Source organism: Portunus trituberculatus, chromosome 10 (genome assembly GCF_017591435.1).
Source record: "Portunus trituberculatus isolate SZX2019 chromosome 10, ASM1759143v1, whole genome shotgun sequence".
In the NCBI taxonomy this organism is placed as follows: Eukaryota; Metazoa; Arthropoda; class Malacostraca; order Decapoda; family Portunidae; genus Portunus; species Portunus trituberculatus.
Genome location: NC_059264.1, coordinates 2,201,583 through 2,224,606, shown reverse-complemented (window position 1 = coordinate 2,224,606; position 23,024 = coordinate 2,201,583). Strand labels below are relative to the sequence as shown.

Here is a 23,024-nt window from a genome sequence, read left to right as displayed (position 1 = left end):
TACAAGCTCTACCTCTCTTTTTTTCCCTACTGTACCTTCCTCATATCCAATTTTCACTATCCTCTCAGCTATCCACTCACTCTGTCACTTTCTCACTCATAAGCCCCACCTTCTTTTCCTTACTTCTATACATGTCTCATTTTCTCATTCACCTACAATCTCTATCTCTCTTTTTCCTTATTCTACCTTCCTCATATCCAATTTTCACTCTCCTCTCTGCTATCCACTCACACTGTCACTTTCTCATTCATAAGGGCAACCTCCCTTTCCCTGTTCCAGCACCTCACACTTGCAGTCTTCCTCATATTCACTAGTGTAGCCTCATGCCCTAGTTGTGCATTCACACCTCACACCTCCCTGCCTCTGTTGCCCCATGCCTTCTCTCACCTCGCTGTCATTACTAGCAGAGGAAGACTTTCTCCTTGGTGGGTGCTGGCCAGGAGGAAGGGCCCCAGGGTCACTCACAAAATGCTGTGGTGAGTCAGTGAAGCGCAGTGGTTTGGGTTCCAGCACCAAGGCGGGCCGGGCGTGGCGAGAGGGGCCATGGTAGGTGTTGTGTGCATAACCAGATGGGGAGGAGAATTCGTACTCTGTCAAGCCTAACCACTGTTGATAGTCTGAGTCTTCTTCTTGTGGCCTGTGGGTGTAAAGGTTAAGATGGAGTAGTGGTGGTGGTGGTGGTGTGTGAGTGTGTGTGGGTTTATCTTATGTTGTATGCATAGGTTAGTCTTATATATCTTGTGAGTGAGCAAATGGCAAAGGAAAATGTTAAATGAGGTAGATATGAAGTCAAAAGGCTCAAGAGGAAAGATATGAGAGAGAGGTATTACTTAGAGAAGTTTGTATTTCATGTTTCTTTCTTCCCTTTCCTTCCCTGGCCAATCATTACCTCTTGTCACTGCTCTCTCTCACTTTCCTTTCCTCATAACTTCCTTTCTCTTACCTGACCAAATCTTTCCTCTCTTCACAACCCATTTTCCTTCTCTTCCTTCCCACCTCTTCACAACATTCTTTCCCTCATCCTCACTCCCTTTTCCCCCTCCTCCTTTTCTTCACAATTCCTTTTCCTTCTTTCCCTCCCTTCACAACATCCTCTTCCTTCCCTAGCCAATCCTTCCTTCTCACAACCCTGGCCTCCGATCACCACTCACTTGACAGGCAGCAGTCTGGGATGCACGGCCGTCACATTGGACAGCCGCACATCATAACCGGCTGCCACACTCGCCAGCATTGCCGCAATATTGTAAACAAGGAGCTCCAGTGGCGAGAACTTTGGGAGCTGCCCCTTAGTCTCTGGTGTGGTGCCGTTGTACAGGGTGGGCACCGGTAGGGGACGCAGGGGAACTGGTTTGCCACTCAGGCCCCCACCGTCCTCCACACCACTATAATCTGGGGAGAGAACAGTGACAGTCAGTTTCTATGTCACTTACATGTACTTGTGTCTCACCTCTGCCGACACACACACCATGACAGACTGTTTCTTGGTTCTTGTAATGCCACTCAGCTTCACCACCACTCACCACATAATTGTCTACTCTACTCCTCTCTGCCAACATACACCTACACAACATATATCCTCATCTCCAGTCACCACACTCACCACACTCACAGGCAAGTCTCAGCACCATCACTTATGCATCACACCAGTTTGCTACTCAAATCACATCACCACACCAATTCTCATTACCAGTCTGTACTCAATGCTGTGTTGCCTCAGCATCACCACAGGGGCACCACACACTGAGATGTCCCCCAACAATCTGGTTCTCTCTAATGGAGTTGCTCTGAATGTTACTTGTATGATGGAGTGAATGCAAAGTCTTGAGATCACAGATAACCACACCAAGCTTTTCCTAGTTCCAACAATCACCAACACACACACACACACACACACACACACACCTTTTCCTACCAATATTCCAAGAGGTGACATGAAATAACTAGCACATGAAGGGAACAATTTCACAGCCCCAAGTCTTAGGAATGCTGTGAAAAGGGTGATGCCTCTATGAACTGAGACTGTAAGGGAGGTGCAGTGAAGCAGGCCACAGCACATGCATGAGATTGGCAATGAAGGTGTGGTGTTGGTTCACTTGGAGGGATGTGACAGCAGTGAGTGGCCTGAAGGAGCCACACCCTAGATAATTATTTGCTTCGGGAGGGAAGGGAGCAACACAGCAACACACACCCCTCTTCTTAAGTTTTGGGTGTGTCTGGTAATGATAGGAACACAGCAACACCCAGCAACATACAGAGGCTTTCTTAAGTTTGTTGTGTGTCTAGTATTGACAGTAACACATACACACGCACGTGCACACACAAACACAAACACACAGACACACACACACACTATTCTCTCTCTCTCTCTCTCTCTCTCATACATACACTTACACAGTCACACATAAAAAAAAGAAGCAAGCAAAAATAGAGGATCAAATGTCTTAAAATCAGACCAAAGGAAGCAAGGTAACAATAATAATAGTAAATACACACTACAAAATATGAAGTATAGAGCACAAACACACTTCTCTCTCTTTCACACACTCTCTCTCTCATTTGGCAGCTCCTTAAAGGTAACAACAACAACACAAACAGGTAACAGTAATAACAATCACTTAACCACCAATCCACAAAACACACACACACAAAAAAACTAAGACAAAAAAAATATACATTTACGGGAGCTGCTGCTGCAAAACATTACGTATAAAACTTACAAAAAACCGTGTGTGTGTGTGTGTGTGTGTGTGTGTGTGTGTGTGTGTGTGTGTGTGTGTGTGTGTGTGTGTGTGTGTGTGTGTGTGTGTGTGTGTGTGTGTGTGTGTGTGTGTGTGTGTATGTATGTATGTATGTATGTATGTATGTATGTATGTATGTGTGAGTGGAGTGTATATGTGACCTAAATCTACACATGATCACAATTACATTTAAAATTTTCTATGGACATTATTCCTACAGCAGCACCTCAGCTAACTGCAAGAACACATGGCCTCTGCCATCAAAAATCTTTACTCTACACAACACATGGTCAGTCTTCAGCTACAGGATAACAGGAGGGGAGTAGGGAGGGGCCTTTAGGGTGTGTCAGGCAGATTAAAGGAGCTACAGGGTGGTGGAGGGACAGAACAGCCAGGCCCGCACCCACCCTGACGCACTGCCCAGCCTCTCAAGTCGTCATGAACAGTGGAGCTATGCCAGTGATTTCTGGATGTTTTAAAGTTATGTAGTTTTTTTTTCTGTTTCTCTTGATTGTAAATATTATGGTGTTCCAAGGTTTTTGTGAGTTAAGTGGTGCGATAAGGTAACCCAATATTTTCTGGGTATTTTTATTTATCTATTTCTTTTTCTTTCCCTCTTGACTGTAAACATTATGGTGTTCGTGGCTTTTTATGAGCTTGGTGGGTGGATAAGGCAAGCCAATATTTTCTAGGTGTTTTAAAGTTTTAGTCAGTTTTATTTTTGGAGTGAAGTTGGTTTTTTGTCAATCTTGTGGTGATTTACTCTCATTTTGTAAGCTTGGTGGCAGGATAAGATATGCCAACTAACATGAATTTTCTAAGAGTTTTTGCAACATGGGTGGTAGAATAAGGTAAGCCAATATTTTCTAGGTGTTTTAAAGTTTTTGGATTAGTCTTGTTTGATGAAGTGGCTTTGTTCCAAGTATTTTCTCTCTTCAGCTTGTAAATACTGAGGTGCACTTGTCTTCCTTGTGAACTGGAGAGCAGGAGGAACTAACTCAGCATTCATGGGTCACCTTTCTTCAATAGTTTGTTTAGTTGTGGAGTTTACTGACTGTGTACTCTGAGGGTTTCTGCTCCTCCTCCTCCTCCTTCTCCTAGTTAACCTCTTCAGTACTGGCACTCATTTCTACCTTGAGTTTTGGGCTTGATAAGACAATTTTATTGACATTAGGAAGGGTCAATGGAGGTCAGAAGATTAATGACCAGGGTTTTCACTATTTTAAATCCTACATATGTTTCTGAAGCTGTTTAAAATAATCAAATTGTAACCAGAATGAATATGAAAATGCATCATGGTACTGAAAGGGTTAACACTATACCACATTACTCTTTTCATCGCAGGAACTGAAAGTACTTACAAATTCTCTACTCTGAAAACTACCCTGTATGTGGAGCAAGATTTTCACTCCAACATAGCATAATCAAACTGCATTTTTCTTAGCCATAAATGCAAATCAAACTGGTCTTCTTTTATTTATATTTATGAAGATAAGACTGGACACCTCAAATGTATACTGAATTAACACAAAGCCTTTAATCTCCAGACTAGCTCTTAAAGGCAGACAGCTCTTCCTACACATCTATCCATTACTGTGGTTGGCAAAGTGTGAGGCTGCTGGGGTGTGGTCAGGGGGTGGGTGAAGGCCTGGGGGAGGGGAGGGGAGCTAAGGGAGGGAGTCATCTATACCAGTAATGTCCAAGATGGCTTGCCAGTCATCCTGTGCTGATTCTGAAATCACATAACAGCTGATTTAATGCACGGCAAGAAAAGATGGGGAAATTTTTTAGTGTGGGTAAGTGTTGGGGAAGACAAAGTGGCTTTAATATTAGAAATGCCTGCTGGGGACTGACTTGACGTTGACTTGTGGACTTGTTGACTTGACTTAATCTGGTGACTTAACTCTAAACTGTGAGGGACTGCAATGCTCTAGTCCTGCTGTGTGTGAAGTGAGGGGGGGGAGGGAGGACAAGACACTGGTTGAAATATTAGACAACTGCCTGCTGGGGGGCTGACTTGAGGACTTAATGTGTTGACTGGACTGGGTGACTCAACTCTAAACTGTGACACTGTGCTCTACTCCTGCTGTGTGTGGGGAAGTGTGGGGAGGAGACACTGATTGATATATTAGAGAACTGGCTGCTGGGGGGTTGACTGGAGAACTGAACCTGTTGACTTGGTGACATACTGAGGGATTGCATTACTGTACTCTAGTCCTGCTTTGTGTGGGGGCTGCAGGAGAAACACTGGCTGAAACATTAGTGAACTGCCTGCCTGCTGGGGGACTGACTTGACTTGACTTGAAGTGCCTTGGCTCTCCAGTGACAAGGGGCTGCATTACTTTAGTCCTGGTGGTTGTAGGGCATCCAAAGTTTGTGTGGGAGGGACCTGCCACCCCACCAACACAGGGTGAGCGGCCGGGTGACCACCAGGTGACCATGGGTGAATGAATGAGCGCCGAGGAACAAAGTAATGTTAGCAAGGGCTGCCACAGACAAGCAATGAGGAAACCATGAGTAAGGGGAACTGAGGCCAAATATACAGGAATCAAAATGTAAACAAGACAATGGGAGGGAAACTCATTCAAAAAGGCTGAAAAAGAAATAATGGAGCATATTACAGTACATATAAATAATACAGGTACACTATAAGGAGATAAGTAGCCGTACAGGAACAAAATGTACTGAGGGAGGAGGTACATAAATAAAGACAAGCGGAGAACCAAAAAGATGGAAAGTTGGGGCATACTATACCTGGCATGTAGTAATATCCATTGCCAGCTTAAAAACAGAGAGGAAGCTCCATTAACACCTGAGTCAGGGAAGGAAGGGTACAACACTCTTACCTGCACATGAGGACAACACCTGTCTCTCTCTCGGCAGCTGCTGGGCCTCCCTCCTACACCTGCTAACCCTACACAGGTGCACCCATACAAGGCTACGCTATTTTGAAAAACTAAGAAAAATCTGCTTTGCATGCTTGACTGACTGACTGAGTGACTGACTGACTGACTGACTGACTGACTGACTGAATGACTGGCTGATTGACTGACTGACTGAATGACTGGCTGACTGACTGAATGACTGGCTGACTGACTAGTATGACATGAAGAGGCGTCCTGAATCCCGTGACAAAAGCTCAGTTATGTCAAGCTACACCTGAGTCTTGAGGCAGTTCTGATACAACATGGCTGTCACAATGCCTGCCGTCCTGTCCTGAGGGGAACAGCACTGCTACTCTGCCAACACACACACACACACACACACACACACACACACACACACACAGCTATCACTTGGCCATTCAAAAGGCAGGTTGCTAAGCTGGATCCAAACCAGTGAAAACCCTCAAAAAGACCCTTTATACTACCTCACAAAACATTAAGCTCTTATCTATCAACCTATACTCCCCTCCATCCCCACCCTTCCTCCCTCGGCCAGCAGGGACACCGCCACGGCACCACCGCCACAGCATGCACCGTAGCGCCACAGGGACGCCGCCGCAGTGCTGTGTCAGTGCATCCGCTGTGCCGCTGCCCCGCCACGGCCGCCACTCACCGATCTCTGGCCCGTATGCTGTGATCTGGTTGAGGCCCATCATGGTGGTGGAGTATGGGATGGGCCGCAGGGGTTTCTCAAGATTGGGTGCAGACTTACTCCAACGCTTCTGATTGGTGTCGTGGTGGTGAGGGATGATGTGGCCGCGCTCCTTCTGGTGTGCCGTGCTGGGCCCCCACGTCTTGCCCTTCACGCCGTCTGCTGGTACTGCAATGACAACGTGTGGGGGTGTTACGGCCAGTCGTGTCCCGTGTGTGTCTCTCGCTCGGTCAATGTTGCGTCACTTTCCGCACTTTTCCTCGTCAGTGTGGGAATTGCAGAAATGTCTGACTTGACCAAGCTTGAAGTTTGAAATGAATGTTTGTTTCTTTCTTTATCTTTGCTTGTGCAGGAATTGAATATTGTCTAAAGGGAATATTAATTAAAAAAAGTTGATGGCAAATAGAACTGAATACTTTTAAGGTGATTACTTGACTGTTAAGCAGAACGTTGGTGTCAGAACGTGGATCCATCACAACCACGGTAACCTAACTCAAAAACAGCTACACATCTTCAAAAAGGCAGACATCAGCATTCAGACACACCACAGGAGGGTACAAAAGGTCATTCCTGAAGGCTGGACAGTGAGAGAGACAGACAGAAGAGAACAGAGACAAGGAGGAGGAGAATGACAGAGATGCAGAGATAGAATGTGTCACTAGACTGAAGAACAAGACTCCTAAGATTAAGGAAACAACAGAAGAAAGTGTATCAGTCCTTGCTCAGTTCTCTAGACTAATTCTGCCTCAGTGTGACACCTACGCAGGGCAACACAGCACTCTAGCACATGCACGGCACAGGCCAACACTAACACCAGCACCAAGCACTCCCAGCCACACCACACCCTGAGGCAGCACCACTTAGCGCCTCCAGAAAACACAGTAAGCTTTAGTCACCGAGATTCTTCAAGGTTGTAAGTTAGAGTCAATGTAAGTGTAGTGTGATGCTGGGCGAGGAATAAGAGTGTTGGAATGCTTGTCTAAAGGCTGGGCATAAGAGGGCAGCAGTGTGTGGGGACAGGGAAGCAAGAAACATGTTTACCAGCATACACAAGGTTGAGTGACAGTATAGGTGAAGCAGGGAGGGTAGTCACACTCCCTCCTGGAACCACAATGCCTGGATATTTGATTGAGAGCCTCACTGTGGGTCTGAGAGAGATGGATGAGAGACAACGTGGTGCCATGCCTCACCTATGCCATGGACAGGAAGGGTGTTCATTATGCAAAATGTGAGAATCTGACACAAGAAAGTCGTGATAGTGAAGACATAAAGTGCTATACATCTCTGGCTTGTGGATCACCTTGTTAGTGCTGCAATCTCTCTCTCTCTCTCTCTCTCTCTCTCTCTCTCTCTCTCTAACAAGCACAAGCAAGATCTGAGTAGCATCGCAGACAGTTATTATATAGAACAGTGTCGTTATACAGGTACACAATGCATAGTGAAGTGGTGAGTGAAGGTGAAGACAACACAAGGGAGAGGAAGGAAAGAGGAAGGGGATATGGTGTTCCAGAGAGATGAGAGGCATGCACCAGGGAACACACCATACCTACACTTACTTTGGTACTTTAAAATATTACAAAGTATGCTAGGTTGGCATGGCAGGTTTTCTAGTGAGCATACTAAAGGGAAAGAGAAAACGAGCATTAGATTCCGTGCAGTTAGACAAGGCTGACTGACTGACTGGCTGGCTAACTGAAAAAACTAACTGACTGACTGGCTGACTGGTTGATTAAGTGAAGTGTTATAAAGTGGAGTAGGAAGACTTTTGTTGAGTAGGACAATAACACTTAGAGAGGCAGAGAAATACATGTTTATCTAAGACTTAAATCCTAACCACTCTGCCTTTAATCTTTGTTGTGTGTTGTTGCCATTCACACCACCATAGACACTTCCTTACACACACACACACAGAGAGAGAGAGAGAGAGAGAGAGAGAGAGAGAGAGAGAGAGAGAGAGAGAGAGAGAGAGAGAGAGAGAGAGAGAGAGAGAGAGAGAGAGAGAGAGAGAGAGAGAGAATATTAATCTTCTTCTTTCTCAAGTAGAATGGTTTAAGTGGTGCTAAGAAAGAGTGTGTGTGTGTGTGTGTGTGTGTGTGTGTGTGTGTGTGTGTGTGTGTGTGTGTGTGTGTGTGTGTGTGTGTGTGTGTGTGTGTTGATGTTTATGATAAAATTCTGGTCAATAAAATGTAAAGTAAAAAATAATGTGTTTTTGAAGTGTTAGATTTGTTTAACCAGTGGAAAAAAAATGAGTTTGAAATTAAAGAAGCTTATGGAAAAAAAAAAAACAAGGTACAGAAAAGTGAAGTAGAGAGAGAATAAGTTAATAATTTTGATATTTTTAAGCTCTAGAATGAATTAAGTCATAAAATAAATGTTTAGAAAGTTGTTGATGGTTATAAGAAAAATTTGTTAATAGAAGAAGTGAAAGATAGAGATTTAGTTCATTTTGATATACTTTTTAAGCTGTAAAGTTGTTAAGAGGTACAAATATGTGTCTTAGAAGTTACTGTCCAAAAATCTAAGTCTAAAAACTGCTAATTCTCTAACCAAACCTGAGCTGACCTGACTGTTAACACCTCTCTAAGCATTATTGACCTTCCATATGTGATTCTGTATGTATAAGTATGCATGTGTGGCTTTTAATTTACACCTCTCTCTATATAATGCGTAAAGAAAGAACACACACACACAACGCACACACACACACACAAACATACGTACAGACAAAGTGCTCATAGATAGAATAATGAAATAAATCTGTATGGAAATAAAACCATGAATAAGAAATGGCCAGTGTTTCTATCGACTAATACACATCACAACATTTCTCAACTTGTAGTGAAAGAGAATGACACACAAAGACACTCCATGACACACAAGACACTCCATGACACACTTCTTGAAACACACTTCATGACACACACCACGACACACACCACGACACACTCCACTTGTTGTTTACCTTGCCAAAGTGACTCAACCTATCAAGCAAGCCATTTCTCTGCCTCACTGACTGACTGACTGACTGACTGGTATATGGACTGACTAACCGACTGCCTGACAAACCTGTATAACTAACTGACTGACATGAAAAACACACGGAGAGACTGATAAACACAGACTAACTAACTAACTGACTGACATAAAGAAAATAAATAAATAAAAAAAAATAATAATTGACAGAATACCAAAATGACACAAAAACAACACACACACACACACACACACACTAAAAAACACCAAAACACACCACATACCTAACCTAACACACTAACACAAAGGCACCCACACACTACCTAAACACCTAACCTAACCTAACCTAACCTACAAAAAACACGATAAAAACACGCAAAACACCTGGGAAATTCAAACACCAGGTACCTTAGTCTCCACCTGCCCATAAAACACCAACATGCCACACTAGCCCAGCTCTACACACACAGAGGGGAGACACAGAGGGAAGAGTGGAGAGGGTAAAGCAAGGGAAAGGCATTCAAACACACACACACACACACACACACACACACACACACACACACACACACACACACACACACACACACACACACACACACACACACACACACAGGGGGATCTTGGTGGTGTGTTCACTGGCTCAGTCACATGGAAGAGGAGAAAGGACCAGGGAAACACAGAAAACTTGAGGACTACATTTTGAAACTCTTCCACACTGCACCAATACTTTCCAAAGGCTCTGGGTGAAGCGACACAAGTTTCCAAGAGTGTTTTAATGATTGTAGTGACAGATTAATGAGTTTTCTGCATAATCAACAGGAGAAACACCCTTGAGAACTCAGCTAAGCATCCCTGTGGTCTTGGAAAACAGTCTTGGTGAGAGAGAAGAACGTTTCAGAATATATACATAAGACATGAGGAAGAGGACTTGTGGGTACAGTAGGTGTTAGTAAGAGGCAGAGAAAACGTGCTGAGAGGGGATGGATGGCTCCTCACACACCATGCATGCCACAGTAGTAGTTCATGTGTTCTTCCCCCATCCCATCCTGCCAGTGTGAGTGAGAAAGACAAGGGTTGACATTCTAAAATGCTGTGTTGTCTCTAGTAGTTTCAAAGGCTGCACAGGTGGTTAACTGTGTCCTCTAGTGTTTATTTTAAGACATTACTGAATATCTTAAGTCTGGGGTTGCGTGAATGCTCTAGAGAACACTGATAACTTCCACTGCAGCCTGTAAAAGTGTGGTTAGGGTAAGATGTTAGTGTTGAGAGAGAGAGAGAGAGAGAGAGAGAGAGAGAGAGAGAGAGAGAGAGAGAGAGAGAGAGAGAGAGAGAGAGAGAGAGAGAGAGAGAGAGAGAGAATATCCACTCCTATCCATGTCTATCATATAAAGTGCATTTCTCTGTGTGTGTGTGTGTGTGTGTGTGTGTGTGTGTGTGTGTGTGTGTGTGTGTGTAAAATACGTCCATTGAAGCCAGTCACAGGAAACAGGAGAAAGAAACACACACACACACACACACACACACACACACACACACACACACACACACACACACACACACACACACACACACACCATAGAACCTGAAACTTCCTGAAAACAGACATTAGTGAGTCACAGAGGGGACAGTGAAGGGGGAAGGGGACACAGTGAAGAGGGGAGGGTGTCACCTTTAATTATGGCAGCAAAGAGCAAAGGGACAGTGAATTAAAAGGGGAACAATTACTCAAACCTTCACAATGTACTCTGAAAACACCTCTGGCACCACTGTCCCTACTTTCCAAAGGCTCTAGTTCATGTTACAGACTTTCATGCATGTTTTGAAGGTTCTAATGACAGATTAATGACAGTTCTACATTGTCAACAAGAGAAATAGTTTTGAGAACCTGGCTAGTCATCTCTGTGGCTTTGGAAAACAGTTGTGGTGCGGGAGTGAAGTGTTTTTTTTGAGAACAGAGCAGCACAGTTCAAAACAAAGTGATCTGAGTTATAGAACAAAGAAGGGAGGGGAGGGGGATGTGCTTCACGATTCACAGGAGCGTATTAAAAGACGAACAACAGGCAGCTAGTGAAAAAAAACGTAAATATAAGCTTTTTCCTATCAATATTTCTCTGATATAAAACTGTGGGCCATCTCTAAGTGACACTCGTCCTATGGAAAAAGAAACAGTTTACAGCAGCCGAGCATCAAGGAAGAGAGTAGACCAACTGTAAAAGTGTTAAAAAAAAAATGAGAAACAGTTAGTATACAGCGGCTATGTATGTAAAGATCGTTAGGCCCAGATTTGGTGCAGTAAGTACCTGAGAAACACCCTTGATATCATGTACCATCTTAGCTTAAGAGATATTGATGGAAGACAGTGCTACTCCTCAGTGAAATAAGGCACTTAAAATATATGCACTGTGAATTGTTTAACGAGGAGAAACACATTGACGTAACCTGGTTTGTGCTGATTACTTTAGTTTACACGACACACAGGTGACAGTTGCCGAGTGTTGACTTACTGCACCGATGTCTGAGGCCGCGACAACTCTTCATTCTGCAGGGAGGAGGGCGGGACGGCAACACACACTGAGCCTCACTCACTAGGCTCACCAGGCTCACTAGGCTCCCAGCACCTGCCCCCACCAGTGCCAGGACCACCACACACACCCTTACTGCACCACCAACACTGATACACACAGACACACCAACACCTGCTTTTATATTTTCTGCAGACACTTAGCCACATGATACTCTTACTACCCTCACTCACTCAGACACTCACACACTCACACTCATCACACACTCACCCCCTAACACTCATACACACAAACACACACACACACTACCTGCTTTTATCACTTCTGTAGACACTTTTTACCAGTCATTCTTTCTATCCTCACCAGTCACTTACTCACACACACTCGCCAATAGACACTCTACATAGATTTACTGTTCTTCCTTCCATCACATGCCTCACAATTACACTTAATCATGTCTTTATTTACCTTCATACTCTCTCTCTCTCTCTCTCTCTCTCTCTCTCTCTCTCTCTCTCTCTCTCTCTCTCTCTCTCTCTCTCTCTCTCTCTCTCTCACTCTCATCACTTCCCTGCTCTGGACCACATCACCACCACACTACCTCTTCACCCCCTTCACACTGCACACCACCTCATCACCTCTTCACCCCCTACACATTTCTTCACCAACCCTTCACACTGCACACCACCTCACCATCTCTTCTTTCCTCTCATCTCACCATCCACACATCCCTCTCCACCTTCACACTCCACTGTACTCTCAAACACTGCATTACACCCCCACTTTCCAAAGGCTCTTCAGGTTGCATATGTTTTGAAGGTGTTTTTTATGGTTCCAGTGACTGATTAAGATGATTTGTACACAGAAGAAATAGTCTTGATGTGGCTGATCATCTCTTTGGCCTTGGAAAATAGTTATGGTGAGAGTGAAGTGTTTTTAAATACCGGCCTCTGATATACAAGAATGCAGGGACTTGGCAGCTGGTGGTGGCGGCGCTGGTGGCGGTGAGTGGTCCGGTGTGTGTCCGTCCGTCCTCCTCCTCCTCTGAGCCCAACAAGTGTGTGCATCCAGACAGTTAGTTAAGGAGACAGTTTATCATGCAAGCAGATCTCAACAGTGAGGAGAGACTGTTTAGGTGCCAACACGCGTGGCATGTTTCACTGGTGCTGCACATTCGTTCACTGCACTAGACTAGCTAAGTAAATAAATGGCTGATGTTATGTAGAGTATATCAAGATTTTAAAGACAGCCATGGTGGGGAGGCTTAGGTAGATGAGTCAGACAACCCCTTCCATCACTCACGTACTTGTCCTCATGTACGGCGCTGGGGAACGCAGGCCTAGATAACAATTATTCCCCAACAGCCATTTCAAATGTTGTATTACTGTAATGTGACGGGGGACGCGGCCTAAATGACTGCTGTGTCCTGCTAACTCCGCCACACCGGCCGCCAGAGTTAGTGGAGGGAGAGTTGAATTGTAAATTACACACTACACACAGTCACATCTCCCCTCCACACTGCACCTTGTCATGGGATCCCTTGCCTTGCCTCACCCACGTCACCCTGTCACCATCCACACATGACTCCAGACACATGTGTCGCTATTTGCATTTTGTTCCTTTTCATTAATGTGAGAGGGGAGATCTGGCCAAGGGCAACAAAAACACTTAAACAAAAAAAAGCCCACTTACATGCCAGTCCCCAAGCAAGTCCAAGAGAGTTAACCAAAAGAATGGGATAATGTCTTAAAACCTCCCTCTTCAATGAGATCAGGTTACATGACGATGGAAATACAGAAGCAGGCAGGGAGTTCTATATTAGAAGTTATTTACATCAACGCTGAAGGAATTGTGACTCTATACTAATAATGTGACTAATTCCCAATGTAAGTACTTGATAGTGTGTCTGAAACGTGATTAAAGCCTTATTTTGTTTGACCCTAATTAATTATTTGTGTGAAGCTAGTTCCATAGACAATGAAGAATTTTTTTTTTTTTTTTTTATGCAAGAAGGAAACTAGCCAAGGGGAACAGAGAGAGAGAGAGAGAGAGAGAGAGAGAGAGAGAGAGAGAGAGAGAGAGAGAGAGAGAGAGAGAGAGAGAGAGAGAGAGAGAATGTGACTCTAATACCACACTTCAATAAATTTCAGTGTAAATACTCAATAATGTGCTTGAAATGTGATTGATAACTTGTTTTGATGAACTCTAAATGCTTTACTTGGCGTCTGACTCACTCACACTGCCAGGTCTTCACATCCACACTGAGATACTGTACCTTGAATCACTAATAGTACCTTGTTTAATCCCTTCAGTACCGCGACGCATTTCTATATTCATTCTGGTTTCCTGGTGACTGTACAGATTCAGAAACTCATGTGTGGGATTTAAATAGTGAAGACTCTGGCTATTAATCTTCTGCCCTCCACTGACCCTTCCTAATGTCAATAAAATGGCCTAATCACACACAAATCTCAAGGTAAAAATGTGTCCCAGTATTGAAAGGGTTAATACCAATCACATAAAGCTAATTCTCAATGTAGACACTTAGGAATATGACTCTTCTGTGAGAAATGCCTGCAGAAAACATAATGCTGGTTCTCCAAGCACACTAATATCATCATCATCATCATCATCATCATCATTTTCGATTAACGCCAGCATTTTCTCATTTACTGTGGGATTGGACCAACGATGACTGCTTTCCTCAACTGTCGCTCTTGTGCAGACTAATATGAGTAAGATTTCTAATACGAGTGACATATTTAGGTTCGCTGTGGCTGTGGCGTGTGGTGAGGCAAGACAAGTGACCCTGTGACAAGAGGTGCGAGTCAGAGGGTGCTTGGTTATATCTGTAAATTGCACATGGTGGTATTATTGCATCAAAACTGTCACATGGGGAAGAAAAAACAGGAAAATTTGCATGATTCTTGGCTGGTAATAAATCATGAAGGGATGGTGATATATATTTTTTTTTTGGGGGTAGGGGATGGGGAGGGAAATTTGATTAGTATATTAGTATGTTAGGAATGGTAAATATCACACATTAGGTTAGGGGGAAGCATTAGTCTACATGTATAACTCAATGCTCACTCCAGGAAAAGAGGAAATAAATGAGAGGGAAAAACAGTGAGATTAATAATGAGGCTTGGAAACTCTTGCTAATATGTATACTGAAATAAATAAATAAATAAAAAAAAATAAATAAATAAAATAAATAAATAAATAAATAAATAATAAAAATAATACTAACAATAATAATCTTGGTAATCTATTCATCATTTTAAACTCTCATACATACATACACACATACAGACCTTCTCTTTTGTATGTGTCTATGAATAGTGAAGAAGTTAAGGTACTAGACTATTGAAATGTAAGGGAGAAGAGGGTGGGAGGGGGAGGTTGGTGACGGGCTGGTATAGAGGCGGGGGAGAGGAGGGAAAACTAGCACCTTCACTATCTATCATTGTCACCTCACTGCTGCACTGTCACTGTCACTATCACTGTCACTGGCAAACCTGCATCACTACACTGCCTAAATTATTATCTAGATTTCTCACACATACATTACCTTCACCTTACGAGTGTTACAGCTGTTTCTAACCTTGATAATACAGTTTTGCAGGAATATACTCCCAGCGAAAGGTATCATTGAGTATCTCGTAAAGGTATTATTGCATGTGTAGTGAAAGTTATCGAGATATACGCATTGTATTAGCCCTTTTGAATGTTACAACTGTTTCTACCTTCTAATATAGTTTTTTTCTAGAAATATACTCACAGTGAAAGGTGTCATTGAGTATTTATAGTGATGCACACTTGTCATACTTACCTCTGCCACTCACACTAACACCCTCACAGAACACACACAACAAACCAGTAAACCATATTCTAAAACACTTCCACGCCTCGTCTCCACTCTCAAAAGCCTCTAGCTGAAGAGACACGGGTTTCTGAAGGGGTTTTTACAATTCCAGTGGCAGATTTAAGAGTATTCCTGCATTAGTAATAGGACAAACACCCTTGAGAACCCAGGTAATCATCTCAGTGGCCCTTGAAAGCAGTGGTGGTGAGAGGAGTGTTTGTGGTTACTGGTCAGTGTGGTGTCCTTGTGGCTGGAGTAGTGAGGTGAGGTTATGAGTGTACAGTGCAGTGGTGTAGGAAGGCTGAGGTCACGTGAGTGGTATAGTGCAACACTCACTACACAACACAATGTAATATAGTAGCTCTGGTGCAACTGTAAAAAGTAGAACCTCTATTTTTTCTTATATAAACTCATCTTTTTAGTCAATAGCAACTCAATTTTCCTCACCTTCCTGCCTAACAAACAGAAACAGCTAATAACACAATGCAATATAGTAGTTTTGGTGCAAATGTAAAAACAGCATCTCTCTTTTCCTTATGCTACCTCATTAAAACAGTGAGGCAGTAGCAACTCAATTTTCCTCACCTTCCTGCCTGACAAAACAGAAACACCTGCTCCTTAACACTCACTACGCAACACAACGCACTACAGTAGTTCTGATGGAAGTGTAAAAAGTAGCACCTGTCTTCTTCTTACGCAAACTCTTGTTATTAGTGAGGCGACAGTATCTCAATTTCCCTCACCTCCTTCCTGCTTCACAAAACAGAAACAGCTGATCCTTAACAGTCAACACAATGCAATACAGTAGTTCTGGGTCATCTGTAAAAAATAGCACTTCTCTTTTTCTTATGCTACCTCATCTTAATAGTGAGGCAATAGCAACTCATTTTTCTTCCCCTCCTCTCTGCCTAATGAAACAAAAACAGTTGATCCTTAACCATACCCTGGGTCAACACAACGCAACACTGCACAACACAACACAACACAACACAACACTGCACGCTGCCATTTACTCCTCACACTGTTAGTTGAAGCAAGTGGTACGCAAAAATAGTCTAATATGTTCCAGTGGGGAGGTGCTCTACGGGAACACTCACTTTTGAACACCAGCGCTTTAGAAGGCAGCCGGGACGGGGGGGGCCTCTGAGGGGGAAGTGAGGGGAGTGGGGGCAACACAAGGCTGGGTGATACAACGTTACAGTGAGTACAGGTAACTATTGATACAGTGAGTACTAGGGCGCCACTAGAGATGGGGAGAGAGTGGGCAGCATTACAGAGGCAGCAGGAGTGAAGTAAGGAATTGATTAGACTATTTTGGCTGGAATGGTCATGCCTATCTTGTCAGCTCTCAGCCCTGACTAGCAAGAGAGAGAGGCAAGAGTCACTTACATGCAATGGCCTTCAGTCTGGGCAGGTTAGGGGAGCCTGGCGGGCTGTCAGGGCTTGTGGGGTTAACAACAACACCAGCGGTTGGCTGCACCGTGATGTGATGCCGGAAATCTACAGAAGAGTGAGAGAGAGAAAGAGAATGCTGAGGAATTACCATCATGCACCCACCCACACCCACACCCACACCCACACCCCATACTCAGTCCTCACCTGCCACCCATCACCCATCACCCTAGTCTCCCATACCACTCCACACCACACCACAATGCTCTCTCCACTTCCCTGGTTAGTCCTACATCCTACACTGTTATCCTGTTATCCTATACCTCACTCATCCTATCCCCCTATCTCATCACCTTCCTACATACTGGTCTCCTCACACACACACACACCACTAACACACCAATCAGCCCTCATCACTTCACTAGCTCATCACAAACCACTACTACCACTGCCAGACCCTTTGATACCCTAACAAGACTCTGCAGTAAGGTCTTGATAAACTGTCTGACACACACACATACACACACACACACACGAGAGCTTGGTACTGTTCTCTAGGCTGCTCAGGGGACATAGCAAAGGGGGACACATCAACAGATAGGGTTCCTTGATAGTTTTTGTTTGTTGCAGGGGACGGTACATGGTCTAGTGGTGACTGACGGGGGAGTAACGGGGGGGGGAGTGATTAGCTGGTCTAGAGTCTGCTGGGACAACACACAAAGGCACCATGAGTCACCCACAAGGCAAGGCAGTGGTGACTTGGCTAAACTATTTGGTGCCACAACACAAGATGCATAGAACACAACACACACACACACACACACACACACACACATTCGCGAGACCACATTTTGCACCTAACGAACCACTGGAAGGGTCTGTGTATGCATCTAACCCCCCAATGAACACACTAACACACTAGACATAGAGGTGGTGGCAGGACACACAGGAACACCCCTACACACACAGCTAACCTCTCAACACATAACACTCAACAGCTACAGAGAAAATTTGCGATAGACTGTTGTTTTTAGTAACAAACATGCACAGACACTAGTTAAACACATCAGAGGGCCCCCCCATGGCTGGCTGGCTGGGCTGGCTGATGGGGGGAGGGGCAAGTTAGTGACATGAGGGCAGAGAACACCACAGACACACAGCCAAACGATATGCTGTGACGTGCTGTGATATGCTGCCCACAACACCACAGCACCGCAACAGATGCTGAACCACTCATTAGTAACAGTAGTAGGTTAGGTTAGATCAGGGCCACGTTAAGTTAGGACCTACATGCAAATCAGATGCAGCACAAGGCCTACTACATGCTCCCTGGCTCCCTGGCTCGCTGCACACTGCTACCTGCTCCTGCTAACTCAACACACAAGACTAAGACATGTGGCTCAGTGTGTCTAATACCTGGCTTGCTTAGTTCACTGGCAGCCACACCAACACAATCAGAGAAAAGGGTGGGGCATGATGGGAGGGAAGGGAAGGGAGGAGGAAAGGAAAAGTAGAAAAGAAAAGGAAGGAAAGGTTATGGGAGGCATTCGAAGGGGAAGGAAAGGAAGGAAAATGAAGGATGTGGGGAGGAAAAGGATGAGAAGGAATAAGAGAGAGAAGGGAATGCAATGAGGGAAAATGATAAGGAGGGAAATAGAGAGGAGAGGGAAAAAGAGAAGAGAAAAGAAGAAAAGAAGAAAAAGAGAAGAGAAGAGAGGAGAAGAAAGAAAATGAAAGAAATAGATAATAGATAGGAATAAATAGGAGGAGGAGGAGGAGGAGGAGGAGGAGGAGGAGGAGGAGGAGGAGGAGGAGGAAGAGGAAGAGGAAGAGGAAGAGGAAGAGGAAGAGGAAGAGGAGGAGGAGGAGGAGGAGGAGGGAACCTGACAAAGAAACATAGGAGAAAAAGAACATACTCTTACCAAGCCTGACCAAAACACAACAACACTAGAGAAAGGAGTGTAGGATGATGGGAAACAAATAAAGGATACCAGTTCTCATCCTAGCCTCTGCATGGGACAAGGCACTACTGAAGGAGGGGAAGGAGGAGAGAGAGAACCTAGCCTTAGAAAAAATAATACTAATTTCTCCTACAGGTTTGTGAATTAATGGGGGACTGAAGGAAAAGTCTGGCAATAAAAAATGTGACTAAGAGGTAACTGTAGTATAAAGGGTGATACTAGAGGGGTAACTGTGGTAAAAGGAGGGTAACTAGAGTAAAAAAAAGGGTACCTGTAGTAAAAGGAGAGTATCAGTAGTGGGGAAAAAAAAAAAAAAAAAAAAAAAAAAAGGAGAGTAAAGGCAGTTCATGTGCCATTTTGCGTTTGTTTTTTTTACATACATAGAGTTTCCGACTCCTCCCTTCTAGTCGGATAGTGTCAGATGTAGCGCTTGCAAAGTATTGATTAGTTGGTGCCTTGGTGGAAAGTGAATGTAAACAAAAAAACAGTTCCCCACCAAGATGTGTTCCTCCAGTGACGATGCCAAAGCATCGTCACTGGAGGCTGTGAATACGTCCCTGGCTTAGTAGATGAAATGAAAGGAGTGTGTACCACACTCTAAATTTGCCTACATTTATCATAAGAAAATTGATAATCTTAAGAAGACTCTGCACAATTGTGATCAAATTATTAGATCCTGACAAGTCTTCACTCCTCACCTCCAGCAACACCCTGCATTGAGGCAAACAGTTCTTGTAGAGTGGCAGCTATTTCATCCAACGGCGATTTGCTTTATTCACTGTATAATTCATTTCTGGGGTCCCAGATGTGTTCTTTTCCCCTCACCAACTGTGACATCTTCTCTATCTCTGGAGACCACATTTTCAAAGTTTACTCCGTGACATCATGATGTAAGTAAGGTTGCAAATCAACTAGCAAGCTCAACATGTTGGTCTTGATTTTGTGACTGCTTTCTGCAGTTGCTAGGTGCCAATTGCGAGTCAGAAACTCTACGTACATAAAAAAAAAAAAACAGTCACAAATTGGCACGTGTGAACCAGCCTTAAGTGTAGTAAAAGGGGATAATTGTGGTAAAGAGGTAACTCTAATTAAGGGAGTAACTATAGTAAAAAGCAACAGAAAACTTCAAAACCCCAATTTTTCCTAGAGGCTTGTGGATTAAGGGAGGGTACTGAGGGGGTGAGTCTGGCTTTGGGATAACTGTAGTAAAAGCGGTAACTGTAGAAATGGGCAGAAGAAAATGGGACTCTAATTTTCCCTCAAGACTGAATTAACCAAGAACCGTAGAAACAAGAGGAGGCACCCATAGAACTGAGCCCAAGAGGAAAGACTCGCTAGAAAAACAAGGAGAGCAACATTACTTTTACCTTACCAAACCTGACTGGGGAGGACATGAGGGTACAGAGGGAGGGGCAGCTGGAGGGGTGGGTACTGTAAGGGCAGGAGAGGAATGGAGACTGACGCAAAAAAAAGAAAAAATAAATAAATAAAATAAATAAATAACGGAAAAAGTGGGGAGTGGGGAGGACATGAGGATATTGAGGGAGAGGCAGCTGGGGTGATGGGTACTGTAAGGGCAGGAAGAGAGGAATGGAGACTCTGATACTAAAAAAAATAAAAAAATAAATGAAAAGGGCAAAAATCAAACCCTGCCAAACCCGAGTGGGGGGGACATGAGAAATACTGAAGAAGGTACTGAAGGAGGGGCAGGAGGAGGTACTGAAGGGGCAGGAGGCACTAGAAAAACTGGAAAAATAAAGAAAACAACAGTATTTTCACCCTAGCAAACTTGAGTATGTTGGACAAGAGCTAGTGAAGGAGGGGCAGCAGGAGGCAAAAACACAGAGCCTGACAATTAAAAAAAAGAGTAAAACAAAGAAAAAAATGGAAAAAGAAAAAGAAAAAGAAAACATTATCTTCACCCTAGCAAACTCGAGTGGGTAGGACAAGAGCTACTACAGAGTGTCGCTGTAAATGGGGGGGGGATGAGGATGGGGAGCAGAGCCTGGCGGTGGGTAGACATACCTGAAGGAGCGGAGATTTGGTGCGACTTAGTGAGCAGTTTCTTCTTAAATTTTCCCTTGCGTTTCTTTGGGGTTGGTTTGGAGGACTGCTGGATGGCTATGGATATCTCCCGCTGCAGTAAGTCCATCTCCCGGTTGTGGAGTTCCTGTTCTCTCTTCTTCAGCTGCTCTGCTATCTGCTTCTGCTTTACCAATGTCCGCCGAACCTCCTCCTCCCGGCACCGCAGATCCTGGAGTGTTAGGTTAGGTTAGAGTGACTGGGGTTTGTTTTTCTTAATCTTCTTTTCTAAAATTTTACTTTTCGTTTTACTAATCAGTGCTTAAATATTTTTCCTCCTCTTCTTCTTTTTCCCACTTAAAATCTTTCCTTTTTTCCTTCTTTTTCCTTTTCTAAAATTTAACTTCTCTTTTTTTCCTAGACTAAATATTCTTCCTCCTCTTCTTTCATCTCATTGCCTTCCTCCTCCTCCTCCTTAAATCTTTTCTTCCTCCTCTCTTCCTTTTCAAAGACTTCTCATATTTCCTAATCAGTCTAAATATTTTTCCTTTTCCTCCATCTCTTCTTCCTCCTCCTCCTTCTTCAATCTTTTCTTCCTCCTCTTTTTCCTTCTCTAAAACTTCACTTCCCTCTTTTCCTTGTCAGTCTTTAAATATCCTTCCTTCTCTTCTTCCATTTCATTGCCTCCTCCTCCTCCTCCTCCTCATTAAAACTTTCCTTCCTCCTCTTTTTCATTCCTCAAATCTCCACCTCTTCAAATCCAAATCCTCTTCCTTCTCCTCCTCCTCCTCCTCCTCCTCCTTTTTTCATTCCTCAAACTTCACCTAACTTACCCAAACTGACCCTTAAATATCCTTCCTCCTCCTCCTCCTCCTCCTCCTCCTCCTTCTTTTGTTGTTTGTGTTTCCTTTGCATTCCTTTTATATTTCCTTTGTATCATTCTATACTTCCCTTATAATCCCTTTGTTTCCCTTCACCCTCCACCTTATGCTTTCCTCCACTTACATTTTCCTTCATCCTGATTTCGTTGACCTTCTCCTCAATCTCCAGCTTCCAGTGACCCTGCATGGTGTGGAAGCTGTCATGGGGTGTCTGGGTGAAGTTTGACCTGCTTATTTCATCCAGTTTCTTCAGGATGTCTATGAAAGTTGGTCGTGCATGGGGGTCCAGCTCCCAGCAACCTGTGTGAGGGAAAGGGGTGAGTGTGTGGGTGTGGGTATAGGTATGGTGTAGGTGTGTGTGTGTTTGTGTGTGGTGTGTGGATAGGTGGTGTGGGTATGTGGGTTGGTTGGTGGGTGTGTTTGGGTGTCATGGGTGAGTGTTGGTGAGTGTGTGTGTGTGGTGTGTTTGGGTGTTGGTGGATGGGTTGGTAGGTGTGTGGGAGGTGTGTTTGAGTATCTTGGGTGTGTCAGGGGGAGAGGAGTGTGTGGGTATTGTCATGGTTGGGTGTTTGGGTTTGCATGTGGTGTGTGGGAGGCATGGTGAGTGTTTGGGTGTGGGTTGGTGGTGTAAATGTCAGCGTTTGGTGTTTATATGTGGTGAAATCTCTTGGTGCTTTTAGAAATTGTGAAATCTTTAAGCATGTTTAGAAATAGTGGTTTTGGAAATATCAGAATCTCTTGGTGTTTTTGGAAATAGTGAAATCTCTTGGTGTTTTTGGAAATAGTGAAATCTCTCAGTATATTTAGTCAAATCTCAGACAAAATGACCAGCCTTACTTTTCATGAGCTTCCTCCACGCCTCAGGCACTGTGGCCGGGATGTGCAGCCAGAGTTTGTTCATGGCCACACCGTAGGCGATGGCCAGGGTGTCGATGCCCTTGTATGGGGACTCCCCGGTCAGCAGCTCCCATAACAACACCCCATAACTGCACCATACACAGGGGGAGATAAGGACGTGCCATTTATTGGGTGTGTTTGGAAGGAGGTAAGTGTGATGTTAATTAATCTTT

General features: G+C 44.0%; 1 protein-coding gene across 12 annotated transcripts in view; it reads right to left on the bottom strand.

Moving 5' to 3' along the window:
- The window catches only part of LOC123501849 (mitogen-activated protein kinase kinase kinase 11-like), a 73,564-nt gene that overhangs the window by 8,108 nt on the left and 42,432 nt on the right, over positions 1-23,024 (bottom strand). The window contains exons 5-13 of one of the 12 annotated variants that reach the window (XM_045250879.1): positions 22,792-22,940; positions 22,079-22,254; positions 21,077-21,305; positions 17,088-17,198; positions 13,140-13,262; positions 6,297-6,503; positions 5,493-5,519; positions 1,152-1,389; positions 466-637 (exon numbers count right to left, since the gene is read on the bottom strand). In XM_045250879.1, the coding sequence (XP_045106814.1) occupies positions 466-637; positions 1,152-1,389; positions 5,493-5,519; positions 6,297-6,503; positions 13,140-13,262; positions 17,088-17,198; positions 21,077-21,305; positions 22,079-22,254; positions 22,792-22,940 (1,432 nt within the window). Of the gene's footprint in view, positions 1-387; positions 638-1,151; positions 1,390-4,428; positions 4,471-5,492; positions 5,520-6,296; positions 6,504-7,891; positions 7,955-13,139; positions 13,263-17,087; positions 17,199-21,076; positions 21,306-22,078; positions 22,255-22,791; positions 22,941-23,024 lie in introns of all 12 variants that reach the window. The other 11 variants (XM_045250876.1, XM_045250880.1, XM_045250878.1 and 8 more) reach the window with 11 other exon arrangements.